Below are 25915 nucleotides of genomic sequence, written 5' to 3'. Positions count from 1 at the left end.
CTAAATTCAAGAGAAGGACAATTATTTAACTAACGTTTTGTAAAGAAGTTGTTACCTTGCAGGCATAGGCTCAGGAATTTACACTGTCTTTATATTCAAAATTCAGAAACGCGAGTCACATTTTTGAATATAATCTTGTAGACTTCCTTTCTTTTCAAAATATGATTGTAAATCCTTTCTTTGGCAAAGGTTTTATGCTTGTATAATAACTTGAACTGCTCCACAGTGCAGACCTGTACTTTGGCAGCAAAGTATGAGCCTTATTTCGATTACTGTAACTGCCTTTAATTCACTAATTGCGGCACTTAAGTTCTTGTCAGGAAATTGTTTTGCTCTCTCAGAAGTGGGGAGTGTTCTATTTTACTCAACACATCATCTTTGGTCGCTCCTACAGTTGACGTTTCTGGAGGCCGTTGGACAGACAGCTCCTACTCTGGGCTGTGCCTGCCCATGACTGATCCGAGCTTTAGTCGTCGTGGTTTTCCTCGTAGCCCGCTAGCTGTGTACTTTTTTCCTCAGAAGACGAAGGCTGGTCAGAAACATATCAGGTCAGTATTAGCGAACGTTAGCTCGGGCCGAGGTCATGTATTTCCGTAAACGTCCGTTGCTGCTGATAAGCCGGGAAACTAAGCGTAAAGTGAATGTTGTTCAGGTTGTGTAGACGTTAAGCTACTTGAGGTGTTAGTTTAGCTAGCTAGCTAACCAGCCCTTCTCATGGTTCCGACTGCAGGTTCACCGTATTGGCCGGGCCTCACTGCTAACGTTACTTAGCAACTAATCACGTCTGTTCTTATTCCTGATAACAGACTGGGATTGATTTAAATCGGGGAGGTGACCGTACAGTCATCCAGCTGTTCATTACAACAACATTTTGCGGCAAGTTATCTGTTCAGGTGATCCAGAGGTTAATCTCTCAACAATTTGTTATGCTGACTCTCAACTTGTAGCAGCAGGGTGCCCTACTGGAGCTTCGGTGACATTGCGGAGACTTCTGGACTTGGGGAATTTGCTTCGGTCGCTTTGCTTCCAGCAGTGGTCTGTGTGTTTGAACATGTGGATGTCGATACTTACCGGTAGAACTCATCGTAAACGGGACATCGTCTCACCAGATACGTAGCTACTAGAGACGTAGATGTGCTTGCTAATTAGCTAGTAAGGTAAGTTAGCTGACTGTGTTTTTTAAAGGCTTCACTCTGACCAGATGTGCCACCTCATCGACAGCTCTCAATCCGTTAGCTAACGCTACTGATCGAGGTGACAAGGCGAGGCAGGCCAATTCGTTGTTCAGACCTCAGGATAACTTATTTAACTGCGCAGGCACACAAGGTAATATTAGTGAAGCAGCTGTGCAGCGGTGAACTCTGCATTAGACACTTTCTCGGTTTAAAGGTGTGACTTAGGCATTTCAGATTAAGCCTTTCAGGTTCAGACAGAAGGCAGTTTAACTTGTTTTGACTGACTGACATGACTCAAGCGTTTATTTTCGCAGACTTAGGAATTGCTAAGGCCCTTGAAAGTCTGACATTCCTGTGTTTGTATTTCTGCTAGCCATGCAGCTTCTCAGTATGTAATTTAGATAGAGTGAGAATGGCTTAAATTTGTGGGAAAGTCAGGTCATTTTGCAGAAATACTTTTGTTCATACATGTAAGATATTAGTCGATTTCCTCCCACTGGAGCGCAAACCATTAGCTATGATTTTACACTAACTCCATGTAATACATCCTAGCTGTTCTAGTTGAACAGGCTCTGTTAGTTCTAGAAAGTCTGGTTTTTAGATTGGGGCCTCAGTGGAAACTTTGACGACCATACCATAACTTTTAGTATTTCAGGGCACAGTTACGTCTGGACACAATTGTAAGTGCCAGAAATTGTTTAAGACTGGCCAGTGTTGACTGGTTGTGTTGTAGGTTTGATGACCACCTGTAGACAATGAGGGTTGTTTAAAAAAAAAACAACAACAGGTGAATCTGTATGTATTGACACTCAGGACGCAGGATGCTTCCGGCTCTTTTTCTGTGCCAGAAGCATCCTGTCCGGTTATTGCTTTTCTACACCTTCTTCTGACGGTGCTAGCAGGGGCCTGTATAATCCTCCCAGCAGATGTTTCCTCAAAAGGAAGAATCAGAGCTCACTTTTGTCTCTGTGATGACAAAAACAAGAGTGTGGATTACATCAGAGAATACAGACTTCTGAATACTAGATTTGTACTTTTTTGTGTGTGAACTAGTTGTGATTTTACTGTATCAGGCTTATGAATCTCATAAAATGTACTGATTGCTCCCTGTGTAAAGCAGAAAGAGAGGGATGCCTGAGGAGCTCGGACAGTAAAAGGAAACCTGCTGCACTTGGTTCGATATTCTTGATGTTAATGGCTAATTTAGCCACTGAAAGATAATGTGGAATGAAAGCCCACTGGGTTGTGTAACCACTGACACCCTCCCATCGTTTAATAAATACTTGTGTGGCTGAAATGAATGGGGAGTTTCTCCTGTCATTACAAAACATGCAAACAGATTCAGCTATCATCAGTATCATGAGCGGTTTTGCACTCCTGATGTCAGCAAGATTTGCTAAACTAAGTATGTAGGGTTTACATACTGTACACTGGAAAGTCAACAAGTTTGCTATAGCAGTGTTACTGTATATGAAGTTCTTCCCAACATGCTTTTTGATGCTTGAGGTCCATACTGTTCATATGCATTGCTTGGACAGACTCTGAGCATGTCACGGTCTGTCAATACCAACACGGAAGCCGATTATGTCTATACTGTCATTTTGAGAAGTTGAATAAATCGCAGTTCTGTTTTTCAGGCAGCCATCGACTCACTTCTGTTTGGTTATTTAGGGCAGAAAAAAATGAAACCAGACTACATGGGATTTGGGTATAGCCTAGTACTGAATCATTTTAATCTCTGTAAGAATTACACTTTTAATACATCCGCATATTAGTTCCCTTAAACTTTTGCAAAACATTGGCATTTGGCTTTCTTCCTGACTACAGATTAGAGTGAGAGTCAGTGGCAAAAGATTAACATTACTGCAGTGGGAAATTCTCCAGACTAAGTGGATCATTTTCAGCTGACTGCTTCAGCTCACCAATCAGAGCTGAAACACCCTGTTAATGCGCACAAGATGATCATAGTAAACCCTGGTGATGTTCAGCTAAGACATCATAATGCATGTGATTTTTAGAAACTTTCCATGTCATATTCCACAGGCTTATAGATCAATCAGACTAGATATTGGGAAGAGTTTCCCTTTTATTTGTTCAAAATTAATGACTGAAGATTTAAAAGGTCACATGTAGGCTCCTTTTGTGCGACTTTAATTTCAACCATGCAGTCAGCCGTTGAAATGCTTTCATTCTCTGGCCTCCTCCTGACCCGAGGCAACTAATCAGTATCATTCAAAGACACAGCGGGAGAAAACTGGAACACTGAGCTTGAATTGGGTCGCAGCTTTCTGATGGCCATCCTTTATTTTCTGCTGAGACATATCTAGGAGGGTGTGTGACAGTGTCTTCTTGGTTGTTTTGGTGAACCTATGTACTGTAGCTTTAGACCCAAATATTCAATGATATTGAAAGCCCTTTGTTAAGTGTCGTGTGCACATTTTCCTGACTTGTTTTTTGATGGTACGCTTTCTATACAATGTAAAGTTGTAACAAGGCCTCATGTCATGATTTGGCATGTTTGTACACATACATTTTTCAGTAGTTGTTGGATCGTGTTGTTGACGAAGCAGCTCATCCTTGCTTTAGGTTGCTTGTGTGTAGCTCACTTTTACTGATTGTGCTCGCACAATAAAGCATCAGACTTAATGTCCTGGACTTTCTCTGCACCTGCTCAGCAGAGATCATGTTGGAAACCCTCCACTAAAACAGGCTGTGATGCTGCAGATCTGACAGTGGATTGGCCTGAAACTCAAAGCTTGTCAGGAGTTTTGCTCTATACACGCATCACAAACTATCATAATGCCAACCCAGTCGTATTGTTAAACTTCTAACAACAGGCCGACTGTGTTTAGATAGTATGTTCAGCCAATCAGTTTCTGTGGTGAGGTAATCTGACAAACAGGATAATCTGCTGGTGGTGGTCTTGTTTCTACAGTAATCCTGTTTTAGAAAAAGCTGCCAAACAGATTTACACGATTTTATATGCCAGAATGATAGATTGAGCGAGAGACTGGGTTTGTGTTACTGTGTGTTTTGTGGTCAAGGTCACAGATGATAAGCTGTTCAGAAGTTCACGATGGCAATAACATAGACTGCATATTGGCTGCTCTTTGACAGGGTATTTTTAGGTCTAACTGTGATGTTGTGTGTACTGAGGAGCTTGTTGTCATAACAGAAACAAAATGCCTCCATTAACAGTCCGTGAATATGCCTTGAAGGCATATTTGTACTAACTATTTATTAGTTCACTCTCAGTTAGATTATTGCTTGTCTGTGCCATCCACAGCAGAAATGGAGGCAGGAAAAGTCAGCAAATAGTACATTTGCCTGAATGATTAATTGGCCTGATTGAATAATAACATTCCTTTTTAATCAGCCATCTTTATTACTTCGAGTTCTTAGAAAGAATATTATTGATTAAACCTAAAATGATGTCAAGCAGTGTTTCTTTTTATCTTTCTCTCCAAACAGGGTCCTTTTTGTGGGCAGCACTTTTTCTCCCTCCTCCCTTTTCCTGTTTTTTCTTTTTATTTTCCATTTTTTGTTTGTTTTTATTTTTGTTTTTTCTTTAATTGGTTTTGGTGCGGAGAGAACGACTTCGCCATCACAGACCTGCAACCAGTTGTTTTCATGATCTGGGGTCAGCCTGTACCTGCTGACGGACACAAGCCTTGTGGGTCTAAGAGATCACAGGAGGAAACATGAGCACAGCCAAGCCCAGTGGGATCAAAGTGCCCAGCAAGATAGCTAAGTCCCTCGGGACCACAGCCCCCAAGACCAACCCCAGTACAGGTAAGAATTTTCCCTTAACATATGCTGGCTGCCCTTGAATATTCTGTAGCAAGGGGTGGTTTGGTTGAAATGTGTAACCACCAGGAGAAAAAGAAGTCATGTCTCATGGAGTCTGTGTTGGATCTAACAAACCTAGGTTAATTGACTGGACGTCTGGCATTTCAGACACTTGGTTCAATCACTAGTTTATGCTGATGAAGTTGACTACCAAAAGAAATGACATGACAAATTAGACCTACTATATAGACCTACTCTATTTTGTGATCCTATATGCAGCATTGTACCACATCACAGAGAGAGTCATTTGTGTTTCTCTTCTGATATTAAAAGGCTGTTTGGTGTTTCACCTAACCTTAACAAGAAATTCATTTTACCACTTCAGTTTTGCTTTGCTAGAGGTAAACATTGTACCGTGTACATGGTACTGTCCACCATGTGAAACATTCTACACATTTTGGTCTCTGGTTTGACAGTGCTTTGACTTGACTTGGCAGCAATGAAATTAGATAATGAAGTTTAGAGTACTCTGACATGATCCTCCTCAAAGAATGCTTGGGAAATTAACTGTAAAGCTTAATAGCGAAGGTTTGTAATAAGGGGATCAATGTCTCACATGTAAAGCAAGTGACTATTTTGTGTAGTGCATAGGGGGTGGCATTAAGGAGATCTAGGCATCACAGCTGTTACACCAGTATCTTACCAAAATTAATGATTTGTAGTGGCGTGTTAAGGTCAGCTTTTCAAACTTCAGCTTATATTTCTCTTGCCACAACGGTATTATTGCCACAGTAGAATTTAGTTTGAAGACCCTCACAAATGTAAGTCAGGTAACATAGTAAAAGAACACATTTACACGTAGGAAAGATTAAACTTCCATAGTATAATCTTGAGATCAATCAAAGTCATATGACATGTGCAGTCCTTTGAACAGCATTCGTGACATTCGTCTTTCCCCACACAAGTCAGTGACTGTGGATTTTTATAAACCTCTGTTCTATTTCTCTGTCTCCTTATTTTTCAGCGGGAGCTAAAGCTGCTGCGGCCGATAAATCAGCTGCAAGTGCCAGTGGAGAAGATGCCCAGAGTGGTGGGGAGAACTTCCAGATTGGGGAGCGAGTATGGGTGAATGGAAATAAGCCAGGCTACATCCAGTTTTTGGGAGAGACACAGTTTGCCCCAGGACAATGGGCAGGGATTGTTCTAGATGAGCCAATTGGGAAGAATGATGGGTCGGTGGCAGGGGTACGCTACTTCCAGTGTGAAGCCCTGCGAGGAATATTTACCCGTCCATCCAAGTTGTCTCGCACAGAAGGGGAAGCTAATGGAACTCAGACAGCACCGCCCTCCCGCGCTGCATCGCCCACTCCTTCAGTTGGTAGTGTAGCCTCACATACACCCACCACAAAATCAACGTTACCCTCAACTACCACAGCAACCAAGAAGGCCTCCTCCACTACACCAGCTACACCATCTTCCAACCTCGCACGCACAAACAGCGAATCCGTCTCCAACCTCTCAGAGACTGGATCAGTTAAGAAGGGGGAAAGAGAACTGAAGATGGGTGACCGTGTGTTGGTAAAGTTTGTTACATTATCTAAAAGAAAACAGATTCTTCTTCCCTGGATATTTCAGCAAAGTGACAGAACTCTAAAATTCTACATTTGTATCTTAAATTAGCAAAATTTGGATTAGCATGAAAAATGCTTGTTCAGAGTCACGTGACTAATGAACCCTCCTCTTCAGTCACCATCTGTGTGCACAGTCCTACTGGATTGATTGCATGTTGATTAGCACCTTCCTTCCAGCTTAAGCCTGCTGACCTCCACAGTTATGCCACTGCAGCCAGTGTGTACGTCACGAAAATTGAAACGTCAGGGTTTGTGGCCTTACTCACTGCATGCAGCTGTACAGTGGCGAGTCACAGCCACTATACATAAAAGTTAAAACAAAGAATATCACATTTGGTTTTTCCCTGCTTAATAAATGTCCTCACCACTGCCAAATTTTGTATCATGTAAACCTTGCAGCTGTGCATTTAATTTTTTTATTGAATAATTGAAAGAAAAAATGTACAGTTTCACATGTTGACAGTTTGCCCTCGGCCTCTTCAAAGCTGTTCAGGCTTGTTTCTGTTGCTTTGATGGAATTATGTCACTCAGGGTTTATTACCAGGCAAAGCTGATTATTCTTTAGACCTCTCTTATCTGTTTAGGAGATTAAATGTTGGCTAATGTTTGGTGTTTTCTTCTCAGGTTGGTGGTACAAAGGCAGGAGTGGTACGTTTCCTTGGAGAAACAGATTTTGCCAAAGGCGAGTGGTGTGGTGTGGAACTGGATGAGCCCTTAGGAAAGAATGATGGGGCAGTGGCAGGCACAAGGTACAAAAGCTACTGGACCTGTACTTAAAGAAAAGGTGTTATACTTGCCGATCAAATGTATACTATGACTATCATTATTGTGATTGTATTCCATTATCTGTTCCCAGATATTTTCAGTGTCAACCCAAGTATGGCTTATTTGCTCCAGTGCACAAAGTCACTCGTATTGGCTTCCCTTCCACCACACCAGCCAAAGCAAAAACAACAGTTCGGAAAGTAGTGGCAACACCATCAGGGCTAAAACGAAGCCCTAGTGCTTCCTCCATCAGTACCATGAGCTCTGTGGCGTCCTCTGTCAGCGCCAAGCCCAGCCGCACTGGCCTGGTGAGACATGGACACACTCTGTTAAAGCACTGTTAGAAACTCATACTCATCCATTTTTGTAATTCTGTAATTCTTTACTCACCAGGCTGGCCATGTTTGTGTTCTGTCTTTCCATAGCTGACAGAGACATCGTCACGCTATAATCGTAAAATTTCAGGCACTACAGCTCTGCAGGAGGCGCTGAAGGAGAAGCAGCAGCATATTGAGCAGCTAATGGCTGAGAGAGACATGGAGAGAGCTGAGGTTGCCAAGGCCACTGGCCATGTTGGAGAGATGGAGCAAGAAATTAGCCTGCTCAGGGATGATCAGGAGCAGGTCAGCTAGTTATAGCACTCTGCATGAACCTCCTTCTCTTATGATGAATTGCCTTGTCATTTATATTGATTTTTTTTTTTTTTTTTTTTTGTCCAATGTAAACGTTTCTGTTAAAGATGGAGGCCAAGATGGACCAGTTACGTGCCTTGGTAGAAGCTGCAGACAAAGACAAAGTCGAGCTGCTGAATCAGCTGGAGGAGGAGCGTAGGTAAGGATTCCCACAGGTGTGACTGAAATACTGTCACCCATGACAATTTGTCATCTATAATTTTTTTGATATTATGGGGTCGGTTTGTTGAGATGGAAAATAGGAAAAAGACAGCTAAGATTATAATGCTGTTATACTATCATTAGGTCCCCAGCTGTGTTGAAACAACAACAACAAAAAAGCTCCAGCAAGATCTTTTTTTTCTGTTGAACAGGAAAGTGGAGGACCTTCAGTTCCGTGTAGAGGAAGCTTGCATTACCAAAGGAGACCTAGAGGTAAATGCACGACACAGATCCACACCATTGCAAAGAAAACATTTGTAATTGGCAAACAAAACATGGATCGATGCAGTAATATTAAATCAGACTGCAAACGGCATTTCTACTTTTGTTAAAAACGTAGGCTGGATGTTTAATTCAACACTTGTCCCACTGATTTAAAATCTAAATTTTAATATTAACTCAGAAGCAGCAGCGACAGTCACCCTCCATTCTGGTTGCATCTCAGGATTCCAGTTCATGTAAACCTGGCTCTATATCCATCACAATAAAGTGATTTAGTTTTTTTGTTTAAATGAGTGTGTCTCCGTGGGTGCAGGTCTGATGCAATGTAAGATTCACAAGATTATCTGGCATCCCTTGTCGCAGAGCTACAGTTGAATCCAGACAGCATTTGCATGAGCTCTCATTTATGTTAGCAGTACAAGCTATCCACTGTCCAGTCTCAATGGGCATGTTTGCATGGACAGTTTGATACTGCCTTCATCTTGCATTAGATGATGTGCTTTCAAATGCACCCAATGGTGCAGGAAGGCTCTGGCTTGGATGACAAGGCCAGACTATGCCCACACCAGAAATAAATAGTATCCAGGCCTTGTTAATAGGCATATTAAATATGTTGTAAAAGGGTAAGCCTAGTGAAAGACTTAATGTAGAGATATCAATTATATGTTCACCAAAAAAGGAAATGTTATTAATCTTAACCTGTTATGGAGAGATTAAAGAATTATTGCCTTAGTTGATTATCAAAGCAATGGGGATTGTTACAAAAGGGCCTGCATTTTGTTTTTTTCCTTTACACAATATTTTACGGTAATTTAACATAGAAGCCTCTGATTACTCATTGTCTTTTTCTCAAGTCAGCCATGTTCTCATCCCAAGTAATGACAGAGTATTGGGGCCCATTGGTATTTGTGTTCATATCTGATCAAAGGATTTGTTATTTATTCCACAGTGCTTCACAGGGGACCATCTCAATTACCCTGAAGGCATCCAAGCTCAATATAGATGTTTAAAATGAGGGCAACAGGGTTAGGATACCCATTTATATTCTTTTTAAATGTGTATACTAACATTTTATTACTTACTGACAACTGTGGATATATTAAAAACTTGCATGCAGCTTGAAATACGCCAACAAAAAAACTCCAAATAGGCAAACTCAAAAATGCTTCGTTGACTTCAGGCTGTTGAAGGTGTACTAATGTTGTGCTATAACCCTCAGTGCCTCCCTGTTCAGTGATGTGACGTTACTGCTTCTTTTTCCTTCTCGTCCTCGTCTTTCATGTTGGTCCAGTGCTCAGCATGGAACCACTGGAGATGCTCCCTTGTCATTCCACTGCCCAGTCACAGACCTGAATTCAGTTTCCCCACTGCAACTAAGGGGGAATAACACTGAGCCTAAGAATTCAGATGTAATTTTTATACAACAATAGATGTGTCAGGCTACATTATAGTTTATACCTACTCCAACAGTGAACAGTGGTTGCGTACAGTGTCTTAGTATACTTTCATTCAAAGTACCCAAATGTCAGTGAGCCCTAAAATGTATTTGTCATAGTTTCCTAATCACATCCTTTGTGACTTATGCATTACCTTTTAATGAGGTCTATTAATTAGCTCATTTTGTTAGGTTGTGTCCATGGAAGATGTAATGTTGTATGAAATGGGATAGGCTGCTGACATAACATTTAAAACTGGTGTTATTCCCCTGTTTGATATGAAACTTTAGGTGTACATACACTGGGTAGCATGTAAGACTAGGAGCACAATATTGTGCCTCGTTAAGTTGCCATTAAACCCCTTATTCATAGGACACAACACCAAGAAGTCAAATGGGAATCCTTTCTGTTTCTTGAGCCTGACATGCTTCTGTGTTAGTGATTGATTATTGTTAAGTTGGTCACAAAACCTGCACGTGGTGGTCTGATAACTGGTGGTTTCTTACACAATACTTACCATGTACGGTGTGGACAATGGCCTTATAACCAAAGAGAGAAAGCAGTGTGTTGATTGGTGATGCTACAGGCTTTATGAGTTTACTAGCACAAAATCAAGATGCAGATGTGGGTTTTGCTGAAAATACAGTAAAATGCAGAAAAATAGTGACTGTATATTGTTAAATCAATATGTCAGTTGTACAACGTTATATATTTTCTGGATGATACAAGCCTGATTCCGTAAAAATTGGAACACTGTGAAAACATAAAGCAGGATGTGATAGTCCTTTTTAACATAAACTCGACTGAAAACAGAACAAATACCATATATGTAATGTTTTACCTCATCAACTTCACTGATTTTTGTAAATATCTGCCTATTCTGAATTTAATGTAGCAACATGTTTCAAACAAGTTTGGACAGGGGCAACAAAAGACTGGGAAGGTTGTGCAGTGCTGCAAAAACACCTGTTTGGAGCATTCCACAGGTAATCAGGTTGATTGGTAACAGGTGATAGTATCATGATTGGGTAAAAGGGGCATCCTGGAAAGGCTCAGTCGTTCACAAGCACAATGGAGCAAGGTTCACCATGTTGTGAACGCATGATTGTGTATAGTAAATTACTCCATGGGCTCAGGAACACTTAGTAAAACACTTGGTAAACTCAGTTTGTTAGAAAATTATTGCATTCTGCTTTTATTCATATGTTACACAGCGTCCCAACTTTTTTGGCATCAGGAATGTATAATTCAGTGACTTCATGTTACAGAACCAGTTATAGGAGACAAGAAACAACCATCACTGCTTTCTCTCCATGATGTGGTGAAGTCCTTTTTACTTAAATTTACTTGCTGGTTTGACAAACATTATCAAAATTTCTCTGTTTCGTAACAGTCAATGTGCTTTGTTCACCAGGTGTCAATTTTGCATGATTACTTCTAAACTGCCTCCATCAACATACTCATCCTGCTCATCCATAACACATGCCCCCTCGTTTGCTGCTTCGTCTTGTATTTCCCACCATACTTTCACAAAATTCCCTGTGTGCAGCTGTTTATGGCACAGCCTGAGAGTTCTGCATGGGGTCTCTTCCTATTTCCACTCATCCACCACTCCCCACCCCCACGCAACACCCTCATACACACTCACATACATACATACACACACACCATCACCATTACCATTGTCCAAACCCCTCCATCCTCTTTCCTGTCTCCCTCCCTCTCTGTCTGTGTTGGGCTGGCATGTGATGGTGGCACTGGTGTGTTCTCTTCCTCTCCCCCTTGTTTACTAACAGACGCAGACCAGACTGGAGCATGCCCACATTAAGGAGCTTGAACAGAGCCTGCTCTTTGAAAAGACCAAAGCTGAGAAACTCCAAAGAGAGTTAGAAGACACTAGGGTAATGAATTCTGCTCTGCAGTGTCCTGCGTTGGAATAGAGGGCCTGGGCCAGGGATAAAATTTTCAGAAAATTTGCAGGGGGTACAAAGAGCGCTGAGCAGTAACAGGAGCTTTGCTTTGTATGGCCTTATGGTGAATGAACCCCACAAATGCATTTTTCGGGCTTCCACAAGAAAAGTAATACACCTGCTTTTACAGCAAACAAATAAAACAAACTAACATAGGTTTAATTAAATGCTCAAATCAGTCCTTGTAAAGTTAGTTTTGCAAATTCAACATCATAACTTGTGACATTAGCTACAAATTCATTTAACCATTTCTGAAATATTAACTTGCCTCATATTTAAATTGATCCACTCAAAAATAGAAATTTCTTTTGTAACTGTCATACAAAAAACCCTACATGCATCATTCAGCTTTCTTGAGTGACAACTCTTTTACTTGTACTATTTTCCAATAAGTTACCCAACCTGAACTCACTCTTGCTTTACTAGTATCACTGCTTAACCAGACAGACAAACTTTTCCCTGTCCCAGCTAATCATTTTCTCAGTTATCCTATGTTCTACTTCCCCAGTCCTTCCCAGCATCCATTTGTCCTGCTTATTTGGTGTCCCTGCGTTTTGCTAGTCTAAAACCCGCTCCACCTCCCAGATTATGCATCCTTGTGTTGCCCTAGGGTATTTAAGTCACACGGGGTGTCAGGAAAATTATTGTTTTATAGTGTCATGAGGATGAGGGCCATAGTTTCCACAGGTTCTCTTTTGACAGTTATTTTATTTATTTAAGTAAATTTTGATTTTAATTAAATAATTCATCTCAGCCAGACTATTAAATATTAAGTTGAAGCAGCAAAAAGAGATGCATGTTTGAGAACATCAGAATAAATAATAGATTTAGGACATAGCTGGATTAAAATTGGATTAAATAAAATTAATGGAACATGTCAATACCTCTCCTAAATCATGACATCACCAATAGCATTAATTCTGTGATTAAGAGTTTTAGTTGAATGGATGGTGGAAATGTTTACACACTGCTATAGCTCCATACATGCTTTCAGTGTTCACTTCCATTATTTGGACCACACCCTTTATAGCCACAAGAGGTCAGTATATACCCTGTTTTGGCATCAATGGTTTATATACCCTCATTAAGCAAGCAAACAGTTTGTAAGAAAACATTGAGTTTTACTGTTACAAAGTACTTTTTCCATTTGTTCAGTACCTGAATAGCATGATTAAGTTCCTAACAAGCTTTTGTACACTGTGGGTCAGCATGTCAGATTGCAACACATTTTTGATTTTAAGATTTCTGATTTTAAAGGTCGCTACTGTGTCCGAAAGATCCCGTATAATGGAGCTGGAGAGGGACCTTTCTCTGCGAACAAGAGAGGTAGCTGACCTGCAGCTGCGTCTTGGGACTCAGCAGGGCTCTGAGGACTCCAACTCGACCCTCTCTCCCCTTTTGGAAGAGATAAACTCTCTGAGGGATCAGTTGGCTTCCCAAGAAGCTAAGCAGCAAGAGGAGCTTGCGAAATACAAGGAGAAGCTACAAGCTCAAGAGAAGGCCCACAGTGAGGCAGTTGCCCAGCTTCAGGCTACATCTGTAAGGCTCTCTGGTGACAACGAGCAGATGCAGATGCGCTTAAGCCAGGCTGAGAAAGAGAATGCTGACACTATTGAACTCTGGCGTTCCAAGTTGGAATCTGCCGTTGCCTCTCATCAGCAAGCCATGGAGGAGCTGAAGGTATCCTTCAGTAAAGGTGCAGGTGCCCAGACAGAAGAACTTATAGAAACCAAAAGTGCACTCGAGAGGCTGAAGTTGGAGCACAAGTTGGCTCTGGAGGAGGCTGTATCCAAACATGAAGCTGACACCACAGTTTGGACTCGGGAGACACAGACACTGAAGGCAGAGCTGTTGACTTTGACTGAGGACAAGGAACGACTAGAGGAGTCGCTACGGTCCAGCGTGGAAAAAGCAGAGGAGCAGCACCTTGTGGAGATGGAGGATGTTCTTGGAAAGCTTCATGCTGCTGAACTTAGTGTAAAGGAGCTTGAGGAGAAAGAATCGATATTGGCACAACAGGCCCAAGACAAGGACAGAGAAACCAAAGATCTGATGGCTGAAATGGTGGCTCTCCGCAGCCAAGTAGCACAAGGTAACCAGGAGCTTGTAACCCTGAAGAGTCAATTAGAGGAGGTTCGAGGCCAAGGAAGCAACCAGGTTGCTAAGGTGGGTTCTTCTTCACCTCCTGTCCATTTAAATATTCAGTTTTCAGTGTGTCTCACATGTTAGTGAAGTGGTGTCCTTGTTTCTTCTGTTAGGTTAGAGTGGCATTGTCAGACAGTGACTGCGTGATCGCTTTGTTAATGTTTTGTTGTGACTTTTCGGTTTGCTTTTGCCTTCTCGTCCATTGTATTTTTTTGCTTGACCTGTGTTATAGGTTAGTGAATTGGGCTCTCAGTTGGAGAGCCGACAGCAGGAAATCCTCTCTTTACAGCAGAGTCTGAGCGCTGTACAACAGGAGAAGGACACCCTGGAACAGGAGCTTGGAGGCTTGGTGAGGCTTGTGGCTAATTCTGAGTGTGGATACAGTACCTCTTCGGTGTTCAGATTGAAGTCACTACTCTTTTTCACGTTCATTGCCCTTTGAACAACTATGTAATTGCATCACTGTTTCTAAAATACCTGTCTTTAGTCATTTCTCTACTGCAAATTTCTTGTTTGTTATCGCTCGATCCACAGATGCCGATATATCCTCACTGAGCTTAAAATCAGCTAAAATATTTGCTAATCCAGTACAAACCACAAAAATTTTAGACAAAATTCCTGAAATCATGAAATTATAAATTTGTTGCAGAAAAATCATGCACAAAAATTTAATGCAAGAAGTTTTTTTGTCCTGCAGAAAGAAAAGTTGTCTGAAAGCACAGAGGAGCAGGCAAAATCAGCAAAAACTATGCAAGGTAAATAATATGACTAACTTTGTTCAGTTACATACATGTTTTTCCTACCACCTTTTCACCATCATCTGCTGCTATTTGGCATTTTTCAGTTTACAAAGGCTTCTAGGATCTAAAATGTGACATTTTTCTTTTTGCAGAAACACTTGAGAAGCTCAGTAACAAGGAAGAGCAGTGCACATCCCTGACCACAGAGTCAGAGTCTCTAAGAAGTCAACTTGCTGGTGAGAATTTGAACTGCATTCTTTCATGGCCATTTTTTTTTTGTATGTACATATAGCATTATTGCTATATTATGTTTGTTCCCTTTCTTGTTGAAAAGTATCCTTAAAACCTATAATCAAACTTGTCTTTACTCAGGGCTGGAGAGGAAGCTGAAGGCTGCAGATGAAAAGCTTGAGCAACTTTCTAAAGACAAAAGCAAGCTGGAAAATGATATTTCAGACATGATGCAGGCATCTGGTGATAGTTCAGTACAGCTGACCAAAATGAATGAAGACCTCATACAGAAAGAAAGGTACCACACTTAATTATTCCTTCCTATATTACTTCATTATTCCACATAAGAACAAATAATACCAATCGTGCCAAAAGTCAGTAATTTCTCTATGACATGTTCTAATAAATCTGCAAATCTTATTTTAGTCTGTACTGTAGTTGATTCATTATTCAGTTAACCCAACTGTCACTGAACATTCTCCTCAAATGTCCTTTTTTTTCTGTTTTCACTCAGGAGGCTCGAGGAGTTCCAGAGTCAATTAGCAGAGGAGAAGGAGAAAGTGGCACACTTGAATGAACAACTTCAGCAGGAACAGTCCCACAAAGAGCAGGAGCTGAAAGAGACCAGAGATGCACATCAGTCTCAAATAAGTAGCCTTCAGGAAAAGATTGTTAACTTGGTTAGTATTTTAGGGCAGCTCCAAAAAAAATGTTTGCATTTGAGAATAATATGTTGGATACTTCAAGGCTTAGAAGTGGTTTTATAGACATTTGTACTATGTTCCACCTGTTTCGTATTAGTGTGTCAGTCAATCACTGGCTGCCTCAAAACAAGCAGAAAAATGCTTTAATATGATTAGTTATTGCCTTTCTCATTTTCCGTTTTCTAGGAGAAGACTGTTAAACAGGGTGAGACTGTGGTTGAGCAGCTGAAAGCCTCACAAGAGAAATCCTTGTCTCAGGCCTCGGAGCTCCATGTGAAGGAGTGTGAGGCGCTGCAGAGTCAGGTTGACAAGTTGAAGCAGGACCTCTCTTCCTCCAAGGACAAAAGCGAGGAGCTGCAGAAATTGGTGTCTGAGCTGCAGCCATACAAGGAACAGGCTCAGGTAAGCACAAACCCTCAAAGGTACAGAGTCATCTGTTGAATCAGTGCGTTTTAAATGTTCTGCTAGGAACTTGTTTGACGTAATAGGCTTCTTCATGTGTTATTGCTTTTACTAATATTTGATCATTCGAAGTCATGATCTATGCTTTTTGGATGAAAATGTCATGCATCAATGAAGGTGATATTTTTGACATCACCTTTCATGATGTATCAGACACCATAAAGATGGTGCACCAGTTTTAACACTGACACAGAATGTGAAACCAACCTTTCAACAAAATCACAGCAGACTATATGTAACTATTAGAATTTTTGTTTTCATTTAACATTAGTGATTATATCCTCAACATCATCTTCCCTCTTTTACCGGCATACAGGTTATTTGTGATAAGTTGTTCTTTTCACCCTGACATTAAGGCTAATAATCTCTTTTTTTTCATATTCATCTTACCTCTGATTGGATGGTGCCATGGGTTATATGCTTGCAGGGGTACACCTAATAAAATTATGTCTTCAGTGTATTTTATGTTTCTGGTTATTGGAAAAGACAAAGAAGAACTAGTTTTGTTATGGCTGCTCAATGAATATTTATGTGCTGGGTTGGAAATGAGTTGAGTTCAAGTTTTATCACTGTTTACCATTTACATACTGTATGTTTAGCTACACTCTAGCCTAGCTAAGTTTAGAGATTATTTAATTGATAACCCATTTTGCTATGTACCCCTGCTAGCATTGTTTATTAACCTGATATTTCATTTAAGTAGAACATTTTCACTTTCTAAGAAAAAGTTTGTTGTGTGTATTTCTACATCATTTGAGGCACTGACATCATAGGCGTATACAGTGTATATTTTCCATTAATTTTTATTCATTAAAAATATTTGAATATATAATGATACATATAGAAAATACCTGTGCAGTGTGGATCCACATAATAATTCAAGTAAGTGATTGTAGTCGTACACTCTGGCAGCCAATCTTTGTTTATATGCCAGTCAGACTTGTTGGCATTGGTGTAATTAACACATTTATTTAAAGTAAGCGCTGAAGTGAAAATGTTCCACCTTATATTTTTGAAAATCATTGTGGTATAAGCTGTGGTGTGATCTTTGCCATTTTTGATGCTTCTGCAGCTTAACCTTTCCAATTGCATATCACTTATGTCCATATCTGCTTGGTTTATTTTTGGATTCATCTTACTTTGCCTTTTGTATATATATTCCCCTCCTTTTTTTTTCTTTCAACTTTATTTTCCCAGTGTCTTTCTGCTGAGCTTGACTCCTACAAGCATGATGTTGAACATTTGTCCAAAAAAATGGAAAAGCAGAGTCTAGATCTGGAAAATATGTGTAAGGAAAGTAAGGATGCTAAGGCTGAGAAAGGCAAATTGGAGAAAGAGCTTTCAGATGTGCAGACTAAGCTCTCCGCCCTTGAGATTGGTCACCAGGAGCTTTCAGTCCAGAATGAAGAACTGCTAATAACCAGAGATAAGCTTTCAAAGAATCAGGAGGAACTACTTGCCAACAGCAAGCGCTCAGACGAAGAAAAGATCTCAGTGAACAAGGAGTTGGAGAAGCTCAAAGATCTTCTTGAAGAAGTACAGACTGAAAACAAAAACTTGAAGCATGTTAAAAGTGATCACCAGGCCCAAATTGAGGACCTTCAAAGACAAAATGCAGAGAAGAATGACTTGCTCTTGAAGCATCAGCAGGACCTCCACCAAACTGAGGCTCAAAAGAAGCAAGTACTTGAGGATTATGAAAATGTATGCAAAGAGAAGAACAGACTTGAAGACGACCTGAATGAAACCAGGTCAAAGCTCACGTGTGAGAAGGATAATCTAATCTTAGAGAGAGATTCAGCTAGAAATGCCAAAAAATCTCTTGATGCTAAAAATGCTGAGTTGCAGGCAAAGCTTAAATCCTTGAACTTAGAAAAGGAAGATCTTACAATGAAGAACACGCAGCTGCAGGCCCTCACAGAAACATTAACAAAAGAGAAGGTGGAGATGTCCTCTGAAATCAGTGCTGCTGTGTTGGATAAAAAAAGCCTCGAGACAGTGAAGGAGGATCTCCAGAATAAGCTCAGTGTTACAAAGAAAGACTTGGAGAGCTCTGTCCGTGAATGTGAAGAACTTAAGGCCTCAAAAATGAGCCTGGCCCAGATGCTTGAAGAGTTCAAGACAAGCAATCAGGTGACGGATTCTGAGAGGCTTCACCTTCTGCAGGAGAAAGAAGACTTACTTGCAATCCAAAGAAGAGTCTGTAGTGAGAAGGAAGAGCTCCTCAGAGAGATGGACGAAGTAAAGGAGAAGCTTCAAGTCTCAACAGAACAACTCTCTCAGTCCAATCAGAAATTTAAAGATGCATTATCGTCTTTTGAGCAAGAGAAACAAGCATTTCGCCTTCAGAATTCTGAAACTGAGATGGCTCTTCATGCCATACGAAAAGAAAAGATGAGCCTGGAATCGGCACTAGAGCAGCACAAAATGGATTATGAGCGTTTGGCAGGAGAGAAAGGAGAATTAGAAGAGAAGCACACAAAAGCCATATCTGAGAAAAATGCTCTGTCCACTGAGCGCGATAAGCTAGCTGGTGATATCCGAACAACTAAGGAGCAGTTGGATAGTTACTTCAGAGATAGTGCTGTCTATATTCAAGAGAAGTCTCAATTAACAATAATTTTAGAGGAAACCAAACGGCAAAAAGGCGAGATCGAAGCAGAGATGACCTCTTTGAAACGAGAAAAGGCTGATCTACAAAATGAACTGCAGAAATGCAATTCTGATATTGAAGTTCTTGAAAAGGGCAAAACTGAACTCCTTCAAGAGCACAGTAAATTAAAGGTGGATTTTGAGAAAGGCAGTTTAGAATCTGTTCAACAGATTGATAACCTTACAAAAGATTGTCAGCGTCTGCAGTCGTTGCAGGCTCAGGCTGACGAAAAAGTGCAGTCCTTGCAGAAAGAAACCCAGGAGCTGCTTCAGAAGATCCAGGAGCTGAAATGTCAGACTGAATCAATGTCAGAGGCCAAGCACCTTCTGGAGACCCAGCTACAGGATGAATCCAGTGAACGGAAGAAAGCCATATCTGACAAGGATGGACTTTCCAAACAAATTGAGGAGCTCCAGAAAACATTACTCAAAGTTACCCAAGAAAATAAAGAGATTTCTTCTAACCTTAAGAATGTTGATGAGCAAAATCAGTCTTCTATGGTGAATATGGAGGCTTTGAAAACACAATTGAAGCAGCGAGAGCAAGAAACTAGACAGTTGACAGAAGATAAAGAGCAGCTGTTATCTAAGCTTGAAGAGATGGACAGACAGATGACCTTCCTGACCACAGAGAAGAAGGACCTTTTAGCTGGACAGTGTAAATTGGAGCAGGACATTTCTTCTCTCAACACAAGCCAAGAAAACTGGCTCGCAGAACGATCAAGCCTCCTTGAAGAGTTAGACAAGTTGCACACTAGACAGAAACAGCTAGAGGTTGAAGTCAAGGGCCTACAGTCTGATAAAGAACTTTTGGAAAAGCAGTACAAGAATGCTGTTGAGGAGGTATCTGCTTCCGCCGTGGTAAAGGATGAGATATCCGCCAGCATCTCAAATCTAACAGCTCAGAAGGAAGCCCTGCAGGCGGAGAGGGATGAAGCTACCCAGCAAGTCAGGCAGCTCGAGTCCCAACTAAAAAATGCCATTTCTAAGCAGCTTGAGGTATTCCTCCTCCAGTAGTAATCACTGTCACACGTACCTTAGAGTGGCTGGGGCTATGTCACCTACTCACTGCATGCTTGCTGGTTTGTTTCCCTTTCCCCTTTCCTTTTATTTGCGTGTCTAACTTTCATCTTCCATTTACTAACTGCTGTTATTTACCCTTAGCTCCCAGCCTTTGCCTGTGGGCTTATAACGTGATCTAACATGAGGCAAAATTCTTATGGGTTATGCGGTTATGTAGGTCTAAAGTCGATCTTTATCACACTCACCACCATCTGATGGTGTTTCATATTTCATTTGATTGCATGATTAATGTCAGTAGGATTTGTTAAAAAAAAGGTAGGTGTGGTAATCTATCAACATATCGCTTTGAGAATAGTTTTTATCGTATATTGCAGAGATTTTAGAGATCACAGCGCCAGTAATCTGCTTTACCTAACAAAACGTAAGTGAATGGGTTGTCAGTATCCGTTCTGAGGCCACAGGTTGTAGAGTGTCTACTAATTATTTTCCTCCTTAGTGTAGTATTTCTGTTGTTAATTATCAACCAGAATGCACTTAAAAAATTGAAAATTGCAGTGAACTGAGATTTGGATTAATGATTCAAAATCAGTAATTGCAATGGCTCTCTCATTAAGCATGCAGATAATTTAAAAAATAATATTGAAATGAGATCATTGGTTGAAGTCAAACGATGCATTATGAAGAATTACAACACTGACCTGCAAATTTCTTATTCTGGTTGGTGGTTGGTTGAGGTCATGAAGTGTTGATGTCAACCAACCATTTGCTGCTCTTGATTTGAAATTTTTTGTCCTAAGCAAATATCCTGCTCATGCACCGTTTAGGCTACAGAGGCCTCTGGCAAGACTGCTGAGGCTCTCGAACAGCTGACAAAAGAGAAAGCCAGATTGATACAGGAGAAGAACGAAGCCCAGTCTTTGCTGGAAGAGCTCCAGAGCTCCAAGCAGGAGATGCAGACCCAGGTAAGAGATGGGTCTTTGTGTAGAAAATGATAATGTAAGCTTTCAGTGAAATCTTTGTTGTCTTGTTAGCTGCAATAATAAATATATTTGTCATTATTGCTTTTAGCTAGAGAAATTGAGGAAAGTGAATTCCAAGTACCAAGAAGATCTGAATGTATCCAAAGAACAGCTTTGCACAGAAACTGAGAGGAATAAGAGTCTGTGCCAGGAAATGTGAGTAGATCCTTAATTTTGACTCCTGGTACAATATGTCGTCTACATGAGTTCTAAGAATTTCTTGATGATTTTAACGTTTGTATTTTTTCAGCGAGGAGCTTAAAGAAGCAGATTCTGTGAAGACGCAGTCCCTGCAGATGCTGCAAGATGAGAACAACAAGCTCTCTCAGGAGCTTGATAACAATCACAAAGGCCAGGGTGATCTAGTGAAGGTGCAGCACTTAAACTTAAGCACTTCTTTATTTTAAAAAGGATGTTACATTAACCCACAAGCATCAGAGTATTTTTCAACTATTAATCTGCTGACCATGATTTTTTTTTTCTAGCTCAAGGATGAGCATTCAAAACTCAAAAAACAGTTGAAAGAGTTGAAGCAAAGGTAAGAGAATACACTATCATTTTGTGATCTGGCAGCTTCTCTGATCTCTGCAGTTTCAACAACATTTTAAAGCCAAATGCTTTTACCCATGACTGATATTACATGCTGCTCTTTTCCTTCAAAGCCTGCCAAATAATGCCTTCAGGTACTTCACACCTTTAATATTATGTGATGTCAGTCATTGTCATGTAATAGTACAAACATATTAGCCACATATATGTAGGCAGATAATTAGGAACAAGTACAGTCACATTAAGTTTCAGTTCAATAAGTTTCCTGCACGAGCCCCCAAAAAAGGACGCGCCCTGAACCTGTGACTGTGTGCTTTACCTCTGAGATTTATTTGGTATTGTGTATTTGACAGTGAGAGCACCTTGAAGGAGCAGTTTGAGAAGGAGAAGGCCACCCTCCAACAGTCCATCCATAAAAACAGTGCCTTAATTTCAGAAAAGGACCAGCAGGTGGAAAACCTGAGGAGCGAGGTGAGAATCGAATGCACAATGGTTCTCTCTTATTGTCAGTGAGTATGGCAGCTTGTTGACAGAACTGTTGAGCTTGTACAAAATCAATTCAAGCAAATTAAGATTTTGTAGCGTGCAACAGCAGTTTTTATGACTGTGCACATAAAGATATAGAAGTGCAAACTTTTACTTATTGGCTTTTTCATTGGCTGTTGCTTTAACAGCATATGCCTCTTAAATCCTTTATATCTCTAACTTTCAGTGTCATTTCCTTTTCACAGTTGGTACACAAATCATAAAAGAAAAAATACTGTGGACCTTGCTGGGACATTTCCTGTATTTTCAGAGTAGTACAGAATGTCACTTCTAGGCCAAAAAAATCGTGTTGCCAGTGCAAAACTAGTGACACATTTCTTGTTGCAGGTTCAAAATATATGTTCTGCGTTCATCCTTTTAAGACAAGTTTAGAACTTAAAAATGCTGTCTGCTGTATTAGTAGTAGTAGTATTATATTTTGTCCTAACATATTGAATATCATGGGTTGTTTTCTTCACAGCTGGCTGTAATGCGTGGGGAAAGTGCCTCAGTTAAGACACTACAGGGCTCAATTCAGGCCTTGGAGCGGGACAAGGCTGAACTACAGGAGTGTGTTAAGAGACTGGAGAAGGACCTGGCTGCAGGGCCCGACACCATCAACAAGTCCTCAGGTAAGAGTGGGCTTAACTCATGACCGCAGCTAATATATCTGATAGCACAAAGGTAAGTTCTCTGTGAGGTGACCGCAAATGAAAACAAGGTTATCTCGTCTACTCCTGCATTCCAGGTGATGCAGTTTTGGACCAACTAAGGGAGGATAAGGAGACTGCAGAGAGTCAGGTGTGTATGTCTTTCCTCTCATCTTGAATAATACCAATCATAGCCCTGGGTAGGTTGAGGGTTTTTGCCATTCACACATTCAGTGTAAAGATGCTTCCCTACCCTGACCCATATAGTAGTTTTACGATAACTTGGTCTCATTTACATTTTCATTGTACTTGGGGCAGGTGTACGGAAACAGTCTTACTGAATGCCGTTTGTAAAATGACTGTGCTGCTTACGGAGACATTTACTAACAAATACTACTTGTGATTTAGCAGTAGACTCTGAATTTTACAGTTTACTGTTGACTCATGTAGCTGTTACAGTATAACGTTTTACAGAGGTGAAATGGGTTTAAATTGATTTGAAACTTCATTAAAAGCATTTAGCTTTTGACCTCATTCAGTGACTGACATGACTCATGAATCAGTATCACAGTTGTGTTGGAGCATCTCACCCACAGTGGTGCGATGATGATTGCGTGTGTCATCATTCTCAGAACCCTCTTACTTTCAACCTCCTGCCTCTGTTTATTATAAAATGTTGTACTGTTTCATCTGCGTTGGTGATGATTTAAGCGTGTGGTCTGGCAGTAAGTGGGTGCTAATTTGAATCTCAATTTTTTTTCCTTCTCTTTCTTAAATCCCAACTCCTCTGCCCTGTCTCTGATGTTGGCAATGCTACACCACCATCAGGCAGCGGTTTGTTAATGTTTTTCATCAGCTTCACTTGTGCATGTTTGTCTGTCACTGTCACTTTGGCTCTTATGTTTCGTCCAGTGGTTCACATTATAGTTTGTGTCAAAACTACAAACTGTCTTCCAAAGATAAGTCAAGCTTGGTTTGTCAACACCTTCAGTGTTCATTAAGCTCTCTCTTATGCAAAGTTGCAATTATGATGCATGCTTAGCAGACATCAGATCTGTTACAGATAACTTTTAGTCAGTAAGACACTCATGACATGTGGGTATTTTACTGACTCTCTAATGACTCATTCCAAGCTTCAATTTTTCTTTGGCTGACAATTCACACTGGCAGTTCTTCATTGTAGTCAAGATTGGGTTCAGTATTTGGGGGATGTGGCGAGACATAGTTGCTGTCATACCATCTATAGTCCTTGTCATAGGATTGAGGCAAAGTCTTGGCACATAATGCAATGAATAAGCTTCACAGGCAGACCCTATTATCAGTTTTTGAAATGTGTATTGTGTAAGAAAATCACTCATCAGCAGCAGCACTGATGCTACTGTTGCGTACCTCCTTTATAGATTGAGTTCCTGAATTCAGTCATCGTTGACCTCCAGAGGAAGAACGAGGAACTTAAGGACAAATTGGAGAAAATGGCAGCTGCTGCTCTCAATGGGAATAATCCAAGTGAAATGGATAATTATGATAGGTAAGTCCCATCCACAGCTGAGTTGCAGTGCAACTCAGATTTTTTCTTTCCATTACTGGACAGTCAGTTAGAAATGGAGCTGCTTTCTTTGTCCCTGCAGCCGTGACAAGGAACCCATGAAGAAGAAGCCTCCCCCAAGGCTGTTCTGTGACATCTGCGATTGCTTCGACCTCCATGACACCGAGGACTGTCCCACACAAATGCAGATGCCCGACTCGCCTCCACACACCACCTACCACGGCAATAAAGGTGAAGAACGGCCCTACTGCGACATCTGTGAGGTCTTTGGCCACTGGACCGAATCCTGTAATGATGACCAGACCTTTTGAAGCCTATATCACCCTCGTTCGCACAATCACTATTTTTGCACATCCTGTTAGGTTATGCGGTGCTTTTGGGGTTTTGGTTCGTATGTGTGCATTTCGTGTGCTTGTTTTTGCCAAGCGTCTGTATTGTCCACGCCAGTCCTTAAGCGCTCTTATAGGAGAATGGTCTTCTCAGAATCTCTCTCCAAATATACCGACATCCAGAAAAATAATATATAACAGTTGACAGTTTGTAATTGTAAATGACTTTGGAGGAAAAACTGGTTGATATACCGGGCGTGTGTGTGTGAGAAGACAGTGCAGGTGGATGTATCATTGTGGGAGAAGCGATGGTCTTCTTCAAATCATTTAATTTATCAGTATCCTAACATTGTTTGCACAGCTTGTTGGGGGATTACAAAGATAATATAGTTAAATCATTAAAGCTGTTTATTTGAAACTGTAAATTACTTGATTGAAAAACAAATGTCAGTTTTCGCAAAAATCGGTGAGCTATAGTTTATTTTTTTATGTCTGGAAATACTATGTACTCTTTAGAAGTTTGATAGTATGTGTGTCATTTTGTGAAGGTTAATCACAGGGAGACATTTGTTCACTCTCTCCTGGAGTGACGCAGTGAAACCCTTTTTGTTTGGCTTTAATATGAACTTTTTTATGCTCTTCATGAAGGAACTGCTGAAAGATGATGTAGGAGAGCAGCAGTAAAACTTCAAGCACTTCACACTTACTGTCACCCCTTAGTTCCAGTGAAAGGGCCTTTCCAAAAAATTCTTTTCAATTACAAGACCATTTCTGTATGAAACAATGAAATACAAGGCATTTCTCTAAAAAATGTTTTGAATATCTGTATGATAATAAATGAAATTTATGTATGACTTAAAAATCAAACATCTGTGTTGATTGTTCAAATGAAAGCACTCGGTACGGTCTCTGAGCTTGAAGTACATACACACAGTACACTACATATAATAACTCTGTATTTTATGCAGAGCACCAGAAACCAAACAGTACTCCCACTGCCTCTGCTGGGATTGATGCATGTCAGTTTGTGGTCATTTAAAAAGAAAAAAGATAAGAGTATGTACCATGTAAGCACAATATTACATTTCTGCATATTTCAGTGCAAATCTGCAGTTAACCAGATTCCCATAAACCAGCTTACACAGCGTGGACTTGGGCCACTGGGGGTTGACGTCTAAAGGACATTTCTTCACTTTGTCTATTCAGTAAATCAGCATTTCCAAGACATTAAGCACAGATCACTTTAATTCACAGTCAAGACTAAACAAAGAACAATCTGTGATATCCCCAGCCAAAAAGCAACACAGATTAAACATACAATATGAAGTAATTAACACTCATGAATGCTGTAAGGAAAGTTCAGGAGCGTGTTTCAGGCCACTTGTGTCCATGTTCAGAGTAGATCTCCATGGCTGTTCAGCTTGCTGCACTTATCTTGTAATTGCATCGTCTTGAGAAA

The 25915-nt window shown here is 40.6% G+C and overlaps 1 protein-coding gene across 6 annotated transcripts; it reads left to right on the top strand.

Annotated features, from left to right (window-relative positions):
* The first annotated feature begins 414 nt into the window (after nt 1-414).
* Nucleotides 415-25320, top strand: clip1a (CAP-GLY domain containing linker protein 1a). Of its 6 annotated transcripts, none has more exons than XM_076730133.1 (27): nt 415-548; nt 4647-4967; nt 5989-6542; nt 7220-7344; nt 7452-7668; nt 7786-7983; nt 8100-8191; nt 8406-8466; nt 11708-11812; nt 13139-14047; nt 14259-14375; nt 14724-14781; nt 14919-15002; nt 15139-15295; nt 15512-15677; nt 15888-16103; nt 17361-19814; nt 20663-20800; nt 20907-21013; nt 21108-21228; nt 21343-21395; nt 21520-21540; nt 21760-21877; nt 22413-22563; nt 22680-22732; nt 23982-24109; nt 24210-25320. In XM_076730133.1, the coding sequence occupies exons 2-27, from the start codon at nt 4877-4879 to the stop codon at nt 24436-24438; spliced, it is 6723 nt and encodes a 2240-aa protein (XP_076586248.1). In that variant the 5' UTR covers nt 415-548; nt 4647-4876; the 3' UTR covers nt 24439-25320. The 6 variants fall into 6 exon arrangements, with proteins under 6 accessions (XP_076586248.1, XP_076586252.1, XP_076586253.1 ...); XM_076730135.1 differs by lacking the exon at nt 415-548 and adding an exon at nt 1103-1157; XM_076730137.1 differs by lacking the exon at nt 11708-11812.
* The last annotated feature ends 595 nt before the right edge of the window (nt 25321-25915 follow it).

This window comes from Chaetodon auriga, chromosome 5, assembly GCF_051107435.1.
Source record: "Chaetodon auriga isolate fChaAug3 chromosome 5, fChaAug3.hap1, whole genome shotgun sequence".
NCBI lineage: Eukaryota > Metazoa > Chordata > Actinopteri > Chaetodontiformes > Chaetodontidae > Chaetodon > Chaetodon auriga.
The sequence above is the reverse complement of the archived record's forward strand: the minus strand, read 5'-3'. Positions and strand labels throughout refer to the sequence as shown.